Genomic DNA, 14,026 nt, shown 5'->3' on the forward strand with positions numbered 1-14,026 from the left:
GCTCCAGCGTGGGTCCCTTCCATGGGGTGCAGTCCTTCAGGAACAGACTGTTCCAGAGTGGGTCCCCCACAAGGTCACAAGTCCTGCCAGCAAACCTGCTCCAGCGTGGGCTCCTCTGTCTCCATGGGTCCACAGGTCCTGCCAGGAGCCTGCTCCAGTGTGGGCTTCCCATGGGGTCACAGCCTCCTTCAGGCATCCACCTCCTCCAGTATGGGGTCCTCCACAGGCTGCAGGTGGATATCTGCTCCGCCATGGACCTCTGTGGGCTGCAGGGGGACAGCCTGCCTCACCATGGTCTTCACCACGGGCTGCAGGGGAATCTCTGCTCCGGCACCTGGAGCACCTCCTCCCCCTCCTTCTTCCCTGACCTTGGTGTCTGCAAAGTTGTTTCTCTCACATATTCTCACTCCTCGCTTCTGGCTGCTGTTGCACAGGTTTTTTTTTTCCCCCCTTCTTAAATATGTTATCCCAGAGGCGCTACCACCGTCGCTGATGGGCTCAGCCTTGGCCAGCGATGGGTCCGTCTTGGAGCGGCTGGCATTGGCTCTATCGGACACAGGGGAAGCTTCCAGCAGCTTCTCACAGAAGCCACCCCTGTAGCCCCCCTGCTATCAAAACGTTGCCACGCAAACCCAATACATTTGTACAGATGAAAAAATAGATATAGCTGAAGGTATATAATATACTGAAGTGTTTTAAAGTCAAGCAACTACAGTTCAATTGTTCATAAAAATAAAACATTTCAGCACAAATCGTCTGTATTTGGCACACTTGCAAACAATTGAAAACCAACTCTTAAATTAGTAAGTAACAACTAAGTATTTTAAAATGCTGGTTGAACTACCTTCTTACACATAATTTACTACATAATAGCATACAGCCATAATATATATAGCTTATAATGCCTATCAAGGTACCCAATACCTAGTAAATTCAATGCTAAAGGGAAATTAATATTTCACACAATATTTCCCTGTCTTAAATAAAAATAGGACTTAAAAGCATTTGAAAGACTGGACAAAAAAAAAAATCTAGGAATGTTTGGTTTTTTCCCCAGCTTTGTACTGCATAAAATCAGTTAATCAGCCTCAAATATTTTCCTTTTTATAATCCAATAGCCTAATTTGCATAGATCTCTCATACAGCAATAGAAGAGAAATGCATTTTTATAAAATTATAAAATGACTGTATAACCACAAAGCTTGTTTCTGCAGCAAATACAGATTTTTTTTTTTTTTAAGTTGATAATATTTCGAGTGGAAAACATTCCTTTAACTGAAAATTTATTCCAGGCTAGAAATATTATTATGCACTACATTAACCTAGTGCTGAAAAGTTTTAAGTAAAACAAGCTTTTGAAACTGCGTATGTGGCAATTTTTTTTTTTACTACAGCAAATTGAGTAATAAACATTCAAGATAGATTAAAATCTAAGATGTCCACCACTGAATTTCCAATGAAAATAGGGTCAAATAGATACACGGTCCAGCTAGGATTGTCCAGCTGGACAAAATATCAAAGTGTTTACAGTGATTTTAGGATATCTGCTTAGTAGGAATCAGGCAAAATGCAAGCCAGCTCTGCTCCTAAAAACCAACCAAGAATTCCATCAAGGGGAAAAAAAAACAACTACCAGCAGGCCCTTACTCTTTTTAATAATCTCAAACGTCTTCCTTTGGCAGTCAGAATAACCAGCATGTGTTAAAGATCTAGAATCGCCTTTCCCTGAAGAACTAGCCTATAACTAAGTCACTTCATATCTACTGTACATGTTTATTTTCTTCAACCATACATTCATATATCCTGCGAACATTCACTCATCTGTATATCAATCACCGCCACGACAGTATCATTTAATGGTTACACCGTTATGGCCTCAAATCTCACAGAAATGCCCATTCCTAAAACAACCCACAGACATCTCGATCTAACAAGCAATCACATCTTTATACTCTGTTCCCCTGATAACAGGGACTCGATCTCTACCCCCAGATTAATACAGGGATGAAAGACCATTTCTAGGTAAAAAGCAAGTATCACGCGTTCTCTTACCCACCACTCTGCCAAGCAGCACAACTCCTATTTTACGCAGCTTCTCCAAGTCACCATCACCTGAAAAAGCTGGCAGCTCTGGGCAGCTGACTTGCTGCACCTACATGCTGCTGTGCATTCCCCTTGTCCACTGGACATAGCAACTTCTTGTCTCAGCTCTCAGACTTAAAACCAGAAGCTTTTCAGAGAGGGCAGTGTTATACGTGTTTGTGTGTTCGGTGTCAACCACCCAGTTGGGGTTAAGGACTGGTACAGACAATAAGGCTGAACTTCCTTGTGATCTTTTCCACTGTTTTTTTGAGGTAGACTGCTAAACAAGCTACAATATTAAAAAAAAAAAGTGAAAATGTTGTTTTCATCCACTGCATGTCTCCTGATGATATTAGTATCTGTTATCAACTCTCTCAAATCTCTCCATGTTACAATCATTTTAAGTAGGGTTGCAAACAAGGGCTTTTTTTGTGATCAGGATACATGAAGTTTTTCTGAAATTACTTCAAGCAGTTTTATGAACATCAGCTTCTACAGCTTGGGTGAGATTCATTATCTCAAAAGAAAAAAAGAACATAAAATACAGAGCAGGATTACCTTCCCTTAGACGGTCAACCACAAAAGTGAATCCAGTAGTTCGAGGATGTAAGACGTACTCATATTTTTGAAGTCCGTTCTTTTCAGCAAATTCATTACTGCGGGCTTTGGTATTGGCTGAAGGAGAGAATAAAAAGCACCATTTTCTATTAGTGTACATGTAGACCAAGAATTAAATATAATTACTATACAACAGGAACAGTACAACAGCAGTTCACACAGTACGAATGCACAACGGCTTTTCAGGCGGAGGCAGACTGCAAGTGGGCTTTCAGTTGGCCATAGTATGGCATGAGGAAGAGCAACGTGGATTGCAAGAAAAGCCTTTTTACCCTCTCATTTCATTTTAGAAAATAATCAGCAAATCTTTCATATTTATCAAATGCAATCTGAAATCTATAAATTAAAGTCTGCTAATAGTTCTCTGTATACTTCAATAACACATTTTACTGTAAAATGGGTAACTGGCTCTTTCTTTTTTTTTAACTCATAAGGCACAGTGTATATAGTAATGTAGGTTTGATACTATGTACAGAAATACCTTGAGGTCAATGTTTAACCATGTTAAACTTATTTCAGAAAGAAAACATTACATGGAGGAAAACAGTTAATCTAATACATTAAAATGGTATTTTACATCATCATTCTAAACTTGACACGTTTTATTCATCAACCTGCGCTGCACATACATACCCTGTTTTAATTTTTTGACCAACTGCCTCAGTGTCGCAACACATGCTTGCCACCGTACGCAGAGTACACGCAAGGCATCTGGAAAGCAGCGTGGCTAAACCCCGTGACAAATACGTTTCGAACCTCTGGCAAAAAGAAGTCTCTCACAAGAAAAGCGAACAAAGGCTCTTCAGAGCCAGTTGCTAACAGAGCCCACTAAGCAAGGAAGACGCGGACGCTAAAGTGAAAACTTCTGAAGACGGGTGGAGAGGAAGCAATTTGTTCTCCAGTGATGTGCAGGAGGCTCTTCCACGCAGCCTCAGTTAGCAGCCAAACGGACTTTGCTGGCTACGCTTACTCCTTCATTGTGGGTACTGCTGTGCTTCTCCTGGGGCCAAAAGGCAATGGACAAATGCAATGTTCCCTTGGCAACGTGGAAAAAAATCAATTTGATCAACTAACTTAATAAATAACCCATATTTATATAGTTTTACAGGTGTTTTAAAAGAAAAAATCCCAGCAACAGATCTAGGGAACAAAATCATTGCCTAAGCAATGTATCATCTTTCTCAAGCAGAAACAGCTCTTTAAGTGTCCACAGTTAACCTTCACAGAGATGGGAGATAAAGTAATGAAAAACATACTGCTGCTTAATAATTTAACAGAATTGATACTTATAGGTAAGTCCTTTCCCTTACAATCATCATAATTTTTTCCTGTAAAGGAACAATAGCACAAGTGGACAAATCAACAGTAGTGTGAGATGTCCTTTTTGCAGTAATGCAACTTTCCTGTATCTTTCTTTCTCCTAAATTACATGAGCTCTTTGTTTATTAAAAAATGTGGGTGTCCCTCCTAAAGGACCATCTTCCTATTAATAAATGCTATAGCATATCAGTATACTGAGTATTTTTTCCCTGTGACCTATTGTTTCCACGCGTAAGAGTACCGCTTTTCATACACGTAACTCTTAAGATTTAGTGCACAGATTTCCTGACCATGTGATTTGGAGGAAAGGAAAACTGTTGCACAGTAGCCAAGCAAGTGATTCAGCAAAGAGAATCCAAAGATTAATTCTTGCCAAATTGCCAAAATGTACAAATACTTGAAAATATGACATCTTCAAAAAGCGTTGCTAAAATTACAGAATGTGTGAAATACTAAAATTACACTTGGCTATGTAACTTAAATTTATCTTTCCTTGGACATATGCATTATGTCTTTAACCACATGATCAGAATATCTATTTTTGTCTGCTCGACTACTACTCCATTCAATGTTTAAAAAGGACTATTTTGAATCAGTAAAGAGAACTTGCCTTTAGGACCCCTACCTCTCTGACAGCAACACTTGCAAAGTGAGTCATGAGCAAGACTTGGAATGGCAGAAAAGGCAAGAGTAATTTGGTAATTATTAAATGCTCCTCTGAAAAGCTGAACTCTACCTCTTAGACATAATTGTATTGCACTATTAGCTCAACAACTTAAACTATTTTCTAATAAATGATATTGATCACCAAGTGTTCCTATAAAAAGTATAGAGTTCCTATAAGTAAAAAGTCAAGCGTTCCTTTCCAGATTCTGTGGCGATTCAAGTAAAATGCTTTAAATTAATTTATCACAAAGTTTTGAGCTAATGTATTGTTTCTTCCAAAGGACAAGAGGAATTGTCGTCTTCATCTTCTGCATATCCAAATTTGGGGTTCACGTTGGAACATTTGCAATCTGCAAATCAAGTCAATCAAAGCTTTGAGACACGAGTGCCATAAGTGTCTACACAAAGCTAAGCAGTCTAAAAAAATAGTAAGTCTAAGTCTTAAGCATCTCAAACTGCACACAGTTAATGAGCACTCAGAAAAACCCTCTCCGTATGTCTCCTCACTAGCACTTTGTTTCAGAGGGAGCATGAAAACGAATTCCTTGGTATTTGCAAAACACTCCTACTTGCACCACAAGAAAACCAAAAAGTAAGTGGGCAGTTTTGTTTTCTAAGCAAGACCTAACTGATGCTGCAAAAAAGGTTTGAGACCTCCACTGCCCATTGCCTTGAAGTAACCATCTTCAAACCTCCTCTTAGTGCACCCCCCTGCACTTGGAAAGAACTCACTGTACACATCTGTAAAACATCTTCCAAACTTCCCTTTACTACAATGCCTTTCTAAGAACATGCGAACAGCTGGACATTGGCACACTGGCCAACACTATTCAGCTATTTCCTGATATTTGTATCCCTGTCTTGCCTCTGGACTGTACGTTTTATATAACAGAGATTGTTCCCTTCCCCTTTTGCATGACCCTAGTGTAATGGGATTTTAGAACTAGAATAACGCTCCCAGCTAATACAACGGTCATTGTCATCTGGAAAAATCATCTCCCTCTTCCCTTCCTAGCAACTATCAAGCCACAGGTCTTTGTGCATTAAACAATATTTATTATATCAAGTCAGGTCAAAGGGTTTTTGATGCTATCCTGAAAGCAAGGGTAGGATATGCTTTCACTTTACCGAAAAGTAAGAATAATGCCCTTCCTCCCCCTCTCAGTTTCTTACTCTGCTATTACTTATGAACAAATGCACTGACTGCCATCTTACCCGATGTAAGCACCTTGGTGCCTACTGCTGTTCGGGATCGCTGTGCAAGATACCTGTGCCTAAACCTTCTGGGAGAAATTCAGAGTAAGTCTCCTGCTCAGCACTGGATTCAACGAAAGGCAGAAAATGCAATGTTCCCCATTATATGAAACCTAGAGGTTAGAAAACTGATCCAGGAAATCAGAAACCCATTTTCTTTCCAACCCTATTTCTCTCCAACCTAAGGGAATTCTCACAACAAACACCTCTTTAAAATCCCTTAATCAATAGACCAGGCTACACTGCCAGTGCTGCAAAACTTACACAGATGCCTCATCATTCTGCAGTCCAGACTGTAACATTCTTAGGTGAAAGATGCCTTTGTAAGCCTGATAGTGAAAACACTTCCTTAAAAAGAGGGAAAATATGTCCTCTTCTTTGCTTCCAACCAACTAACACAAATTGCATAAAGCAGCTCTTGAAGCAGGGACTAGAAATTAACTCAGTTTGGGTCTCCTCAATCCCAAAAGGTCGCTCGCATCATTTGGCTAAGGGTAGTACCCCCTCTTGCTTACTCTCTCTGAAAAACATGGCTAAGTGTTGCTTTCTAGAAACAAGTATTTTCTTTCTTACACTGTATTTAAGCCAAAGTGAATCTACCCCCAGAGTTTTTGCTCACCATTCCTATTAGGTGTATTTTGCACTTTAACTCCTTGGTTCTATTTGCTCCTATGATAAAAAAAAATAAGTAGAATTATCTATTTTTATAGAAAACAGCCAGTTTATTAGTAGAGGGTGATGTGGGACCTTTCCTGATCCAGAACTGCTTCATGTTCTGTCTCCTCTGGTCTCGCACCAACTTATAAATTATATTTTTCATTTGTGACCTAGTTTTGAATTAAAAAAAAAACAAACCTCTAGAATTTGACTTTGATGAAAGCCATAATGGAGTAACAAGCTGCATTCGTGTGAGTCTGAAGAGTATTTGGAAATAAAATTCCAAGACCTGTACCCAACGAAAAGCTAAGTCTGTGCTCCCCATGAAATACGTATGCAGTATTAGCTCCTCTCAAACGAACAAGCTCACAAGCTTGTACAGGTTCAACATTGTCCAGCTGATGTGTTTGCTGGACGTCACCCAAAAGAATTATAAACTTCCCCCATCATCCTACTGGAAAGCTGATTCTGACAACTTTAATACAACTATTTCTGATCAACTCTCAAATACCTTTTTTTTTTTGCTAGTACTAGTGCACGGAAATTTGAATATTAAGTACTACCTTTTCCTTTAATCTGACTTGTGATAAAAGCATGCATGTACTTCTATGACTTCAAGTACTCTCAAATGAGTCTGTGCCAGACAGTGAAAGAATAAGCGAGTACTCCAAAAATTTCTCTTAAAAAAAAAAAATTTAAAAAATCGTCATTTATCTATTAGAGGTTTGCATGGAAAGCATAAAAGCTATATTGGCTCACAGTTAATATTTTAAGAAAAAGTTAAGCAATTTTCTTATTTGTGCTACTTTCAAACTATTACATGTTAAATCAACCTCTACCAGTGCTTTTGAACAGTATTTTTTTTGCATTACCAAAGTACACCACATTTACTAGAAAAGAGAAAAATCCAACTGCAGTTCAGTTACCTTCTAGACGAAATATTGTATGTGATCCACATCACAACATTCCTGCCAAAATCTGGGTTCTAGCAAGCTTTCCTACTTGTTTTTTAGCTGTTCCTCAAGGAAAAAAGGTCTGTGCAATCACACTCTGTCCACCTGTTCCCCTTAACTTTTGAAGCTATTGCCGCCTGCAAACAAAGTTTGACAGAGACAAGAGCTTCAAAGATAATTAGGCCCCACAGGAGTTTTAGAAAAAACCAATGGCTGAGAAAAGGGGAGCCTCCAAGAGTAGAGATCTTAACGCGAAAAGCCAGGGCAGGGTCCACAGGTATTTGGTCTGTCAGGGCTTTCAGCACAGCATGCAGCAGTCCGTCGCTTAACGCAAGTATTGGTGAGGATGAGCCACAGCACACGATGCCTCTTGCCGAGACAGCAGCAAGAGATTTGGTGAGGAAATGTCACACGGAAGGAAACACAAGGAAAAAGAACAAGCTGGAGTGAAGAAGAGACCATGTATAGGGATGCAGACACAAATCCATAGGAAATGAGGCTACAACAGGCGCAGAGCAATACAGCAACTTTTTTTTGTTATTGCTTTCTGAAGAATTACTACAAAGAGTCTTGTAAGGAACACCAAGAAAAACAAAAGAACAAGCAAAACGGTGGGTTGTATTCCAGCTTTCCAGAAGCACTAGACTTATGGTTGCTTTGTTTTCTTCAGGGCTTCAGAAAGTCTGGCTATATGGTTATCTGCTGAGGGCTTCTTTTGAAGCAATTACAATAAAATACCTTTGATGCACTTAGCTTTAACCTTGAAGTACTCCAGAGTGAAAAGATGACCAACCTATCGGAAATAAGTATATAATTATTACCTCAGACCCTATACATCCAGTCTGGAAATACATTGTTCAGGGTTCATGACGTTACTATTTCTAAAATTTATTTACGTAGCATCTTCCACTGCAAAGTACTTCACCAGTTTGAAGTCAGGCAGTGGCCCATGTATAAATACAATCATACTTTGAATTTCTTTGAAATCTTTCATTCTCGAATACCTGAAAACATTATACAATTTCTTATAAAGAGGAGTAAATCTATCATTGTCATGCGGCCACTAAGAGGATAAAAAAATGATAGTAGCACAGAGCTGCACAGCAATTCTGCTTTTCAGTGAAGTACACGTAGAATGTTATTTTTCATTTTAAGCATCAGAAGAATTTTGTTTTCAGAAGTAATTAGCAGTTTTGGGATTTGGTCAGAAAACAAGAACCATTGCCTCTATTTTTGCAAAATGTTCCCTAGGATATTGAACGACTGTTCAGAACAAAACTGTGGTTTATTTCTTATTCTAAAAGATGGAACATGAGGTTGCAATAGGTCCTAATGTGTCAATAACATAACGGTTTTCTGAAAATCGTTTTTTCAAACCATTACACAAAATACATTATTATGTTCTATCATTCTCATACAGCATAAACTTATTGCTTGGTCAGGACTAGCTTGTCAAGGGATTTTGCCCTGTCTCCTATAATATTTTAAAATATATGAGCTAATGTTTCCTGTGAAGACAATTAGATAGGGAGAGCTATTCATTTGCACAGAAAAAGCCCGAGGGTTTTGCCTGTCTCTATACATCTTATTATGCACAAATATAATATCAAGGTGGCATTCATTACTGATGGCAAGTTAGAGCGGCAAACACCGGACAGTTTAACATATCAGAAGTCAGCACGGCTGCCCAGGGAAGCAGTGCCCTATCGTCTTCCCTGCCCATCACTCCGTCTTTCCCACCACACTGCTTCCTCCCTGGGCTGCTCAACAAACCAGGGGGAAACGATCACCACGATCTGCGGTGGCTTAAACCGACTTCAGAAGAACAGCACAGTTAGTGTGGATATCCATTTGACACTGCAAAGTTAAAGGGTATGTGTTACATGTGTATGAGGAAGGAAAACCAGAACAACAGAAATACCTTAAAAAAAAAAAGTCTGTGAAAAATCTGTGTTCAGAAATCCAATTAGAGAATTTTTTTATATTAAGTGAAGAATCTTGTCTGCATGAATTTCTCAGTGGACGGTATCAACAGCATATACTTAAATTTAGTCTAAGTCATTTATATCAGTTACAACAGCAGAGAGAAAACTCTGTGTTTCCTTAAGCAACTCCACATTCAGGTGGGAGCATCCCCACCACTGCCTTCGGGACTCTGCAGCACAAGTGTTGACACACCGCAGCTGTCTCAGTAATTCTTCTTTTTTAAATCTGCAGTACTAAACTTCCTTAGTTCTTTAAAATCTGTTGTCTCTGAGGAATATTGTGAGGGATTAGAATGTATACATAGTTTATGGAATAAATTACAAACAAACCAATTCTTCCAATCATCTTGATATGGAAACATCTGTTCAGAAAGAGAGTGTGAGTGACCCAAGGAGGAGTCTCCTGACTCCATGAATAAGATTAAGATCTAATCTCATAATTCAGAGCTAGGAGAATTGTTCATGAATTCAAAGAAAAAAAAAATTTAAAGTGAGATAATTTCCATCCTTCTTTCTAATTTTAGATACAAAATAACTTATTCAACAAGAGATATCACGTGAAGCAGTCCAAGAACGCACAATGAATTTATCCTCTTTTAGGAAAGCTGATCAAGTGATGACAATTCCCTACTGTGTGATAACATCTGAATACTATACATATCCATTTTTAAGGATATCTGGAATACAGAAGAAAAAAAATAGCAGTATAAGTTAGTTATTTTTATACTGTCCTTACTGATCTGGCATTGCAATAAAATATGATTTGAGAATATCTGCAATGGAAAGTGTAGTAAAAATCTTTTAAATAAGCTAAAAGGTAGAAGTTTAATTGTAATTGATTTTCTATTTAAAGATGCTGCTTATCAAATCATGCTGCAGGCATGAACCACCAGAGAACATTGACACGATGTTTTCTTTTATTGGCAATTGAGTCGTCTTCAACACTGGCTAGCAGCTTGCTACTGATGCTGTAAGATACCCGTATTAAGGTAGATATTTTATTAAGAATTAATACTACAGGATCAAACTCATTAAATTTACTCTTATGATAACGTCAACATTTGTTTTAGGGAGTTATTTTTCTTATAGAGGCAGATACAGACTGCTTACATGACCTGAAGAACAAGTATCACCAGTTCTCCTCTTCAATCACTCTTCCATAGGTCTGAAATGATTTTGCACTGTTTGCCCCAGTAATATGGAAAATGGGAACATGCAAGTGATTTATTCCAGGTCTTGAAACCTACTTTTGCTAATGCAATGTACATACAGTACTGACCAACATAAAGCCATTTCAATCATCAGATGCTTTGACATCTGATATGATGTCAAATATAACTCAAAAAGAGTTATTTCAGGAAGACTGGCAAAGCCTCTCAGTGGAACTACGTTTGTGCCTCTCAAATGAATCGGCACATGTGATCATTAACTATAATTTCTGCTGCCCATGAGAACCGAGTCTTGTTCCTGCCTGGAACTTTTTTTAACTATTTCCATAAACAACAAAGAATTTCCACGTTGAACATTCCACGAGAAGATGACAAATGCAGCCTACCTGTGAGATCAGTTCCTTCCGGAAAGATGAGGAGTTGTAGTGGTTCACGAATGTCACAGAAATAATCCAGCATTTTTTCAAAGTGACTCTTGTCATCTTCCCACTTTCTCTGAATGAAAACAAAGGCAGCAACCTGCATCGCCCAGCCTAAAGTTTAAAAAATACACCTTTAGTAACATTTCACTCTGATACTTCCATGGTGTCCGTTATTCCAAAATATTTTGTAAATCATGTTAGACACATTTTATTTACTGCCCACCTGTCCTCACCTCTGATTAAGCACTTAGTTACCTTGTAAAAGGAGTTTTAGATAGGAAGCAAAAGAATGCATAACCTAAATAAATAAATCTAAATAAATTTGGAATGGCTACAGTTTTGCAAAACTCAAGTTACCAGAGTTAGAAAAGCTTTCCAGAAAGCAAGAATAGGGTCAATGCTGTCATGAGGTGAAATATCTAAAACCATGGCCCTCACTATAATATCCTTAATCACTGCAACACTGATTTGCTCAAGGGAAGGCACTGCCCCTATGGACAAACATCTCAGCAATGCACTGCAGGATATAAGAAAGCGGCATTATATAGAGATAGTTGCCCTTAGTAGTGCATATAACCATCTGCTTTGTGCAGAAAATATCTATTGCTTTGAGGGCTTTACTACATATACCTCCCTATAATTTTCACTACTAATAGAAGAAAGTACAAAGTTGTTCTTTAAACTTGATTATAGAAAAATTTGATGTATATCCATTTGTTTGTATTAACACACAAGACAACTGTGAAGATTTACAGCCTGACTTCAAACTGACAATGTAATGCAGTTAAATAAAGGAAACTGCTGCTGAGCCTGCAGCTCAGGGGTCACATGCCATTATCTTCAATGAACATTCTTGGCTTTTTTGGCAGAATTTAGTATACAATATGTCACATAACATTAGAAGTTCTGTCCACTAGTTCAGACAGCAGGACAAAAAATCAGGGCTCCAGTTCTGCCACATGCCCGTGATGCTCCTTTCTTAAACAGGGCTCAGAGGAGCATGACATTGCCTTACCACTGTACTTGGCTAGCTTGGATCTCATCAGAAAACCTGCAGATAGATATTCCACATCAAAGAGAAAACATCACAGCTTCCCATTCTCCTCTTTGCTCACCACAGTTCTCAAAAGTCTGTTTTTCCTTTGCTGGTGACTTACAGCATGTTATTCTTGCACTTTATTTCAGCTCCTCTTTACAGGGATTCCTTTCTATTCTGTTTGTGTCAATATCCTACAAGGAGCATATGCTAGAAAATCACTTATTAAAGTCACCAATTTCTAAATCAACTTCATAAGTCAGTCAGCCTGGATAACGTATTAACCAAGCGGCATAATCTCTTCTGTATTAGATAGGAACGTTAATTGTATTGTTAAAGATCTGTAACTTATATCATGGGGTAGATAACTTTTTATTTTTAAATCAACTAAACAGATGGAGCATGCATAACTAACATGCCTTCTGCAATCTGGACCTAATGAGTCTCAGATACTCAGATAATGAATGATATCCAGATAACTGAATACTGGAAGCGGTTATATGAATTAAGAAGAGAAATGCTCAGAATGCAGTCTCAGGAAATCTTTTCGAATTTGCACGCTGTACTTGTTAAAAACCCTCTGTAAACAAAACTAAACTTTGACCACATTTTATGTGCATCTATGCACATATCACAATCCCATATCTGCGGTGTCAAGAAGTATCAGTACAGCTTTATTAATAGAGGTTATCCATGTTTAAACAAATTATTTGCAGGAAAAAATAAAGGTCAATTTTAAAATAACTGAAAAATAACTTACTTAATTTAACTATGCTCTCTTCTGGCATTTAATCATCTCCTACTGCTACAATACGTTTCACTACAACGGTGCAAAACCAATATTTTAAATTGAACTAATCAGGGCTTCGTTTTCACATTTGTCATTGTGTTATATAAGGAAGACATCTTTTCATACCAAATGGTGCCAAAGCATTCGGTTGCTCTAGAAGATACATGGAAATGGTATGAAGCTGCATCGGGGGAAGTTCAGACTGGACATTAGGAAAAGGTTCTTCACTGAGAGGGTGGTCAGTCACTGCAACAGGCTCCCCAGGGAAGTGGTCATGGCACCAAGCCTCTCAGAGCTCAAGGAGCATCAGGACGACACTCTTAGTCATATGGTTTAGTTTTAGGTAGTCCTGCGAGGAGCAGGGAGTTGGACTCGATGATCTTTATGGGTCCCTTCCAACTTGAGAAATTCTATGATTCTATGATACCTCATCTGAAATCAAATTCATAAAAATGGACACAGCAAAAGAAAAAAGCCCTCTAAGCAGAAACTGAGATGCCTTGTACCATATCATTTACAACTCTGAGAATGTAGATGCTCCATGGGACAGAGTGGAAAAATACATAGAGATGAGGAAAGTTGTGCTGTGGTTTTTGTGTCTTCCAATCGTTCTTACCTCTCAGCCCAGACCTTTTGTATGTTTTATTTACCCTAGACACTACGCTTAAATTAGTTTATGCAAAACCTGTACTGTGCTAAACCATTTTATTTTGTGGTATCACACATCAGGCCTAAATTATTCAGTCCTTGTGTTCTCATTGCAGCAGAGTCCGTAGGCAGAAAGAAGGGTAACGAGAAGCAAAATAAATGCTCACTTGGGAAGCCTGCTGATACTTTCCCAGGTCAGCAGCTCCTTAGGAAGAGTGATTTTGGTCCATAATAGGGAGGGGAGCATGGAAAAAACCTCACTGCCAGATCCCACCCTCTCCCCTACCTTTCTTCATGCAGCACAAGGCTTTAAATTATATGGAAACTTGCATATAAACTCTTTCTAACAATCATTCTGTAACAGCACTGTGAACATCAAATTACAAACACCTTTAGCTACTAAGAAAGCTGCTGCTTGGGTGACTC

General features: G+C 38.6%; 1 protein-coding gene across 3 annotated transcripts in view; it reads right to left on the reverse strand.

Annotated features, from left to right (window-relative positions):
• The window catches only part of LCLAT1 (lysocardiolipin acyltransferase 1), a 125,167-nt gene that overhangs the window by 53,321 nt on the left and 57,820 nt on the right, over positions 1 to 14,026 (reverse strand). For 2 of the 3 annotated variants that reach the window (XM_076334719.1, XM_076334717.1), the window contains 2 exons: positions 11,091 to 11,237; positions 2,641 to 2,757 (listed from right to left, as the gene is read on the reverse strand). In XM_076334719.1, the coding sequence (XP_076190834.1) occupies positions 2,641 to 2,757; positions 11,091 to 11,229 (256 nt within the window). In that variant the 5' untranslated portion in view covers positions 11,230 to 11,237. The remainder of the gene's footprint in view (positions 1 to 2,640; positions 2,758 to 11,090; positions 11,238 to 14,026) is intronic. The other variant, XM_076334718.1, reaches the window with a different exon arrangement.

The sequence above is a fragment of the Aptenodytes patagonicus genome, chromosome 3, assembly GCF_965638725.1.
Source record: "Aptenodytes patagonicus chromosome 3, bAptPat1.pri.cur, whole genome shotgun sequence".
Lineage (NCBI taxonomy): Eukaryota > Metazoa > Chordata > Aves > Sphenisciformes > Spheniscidae > Aptenodytes > Aptenodytes patagonicus.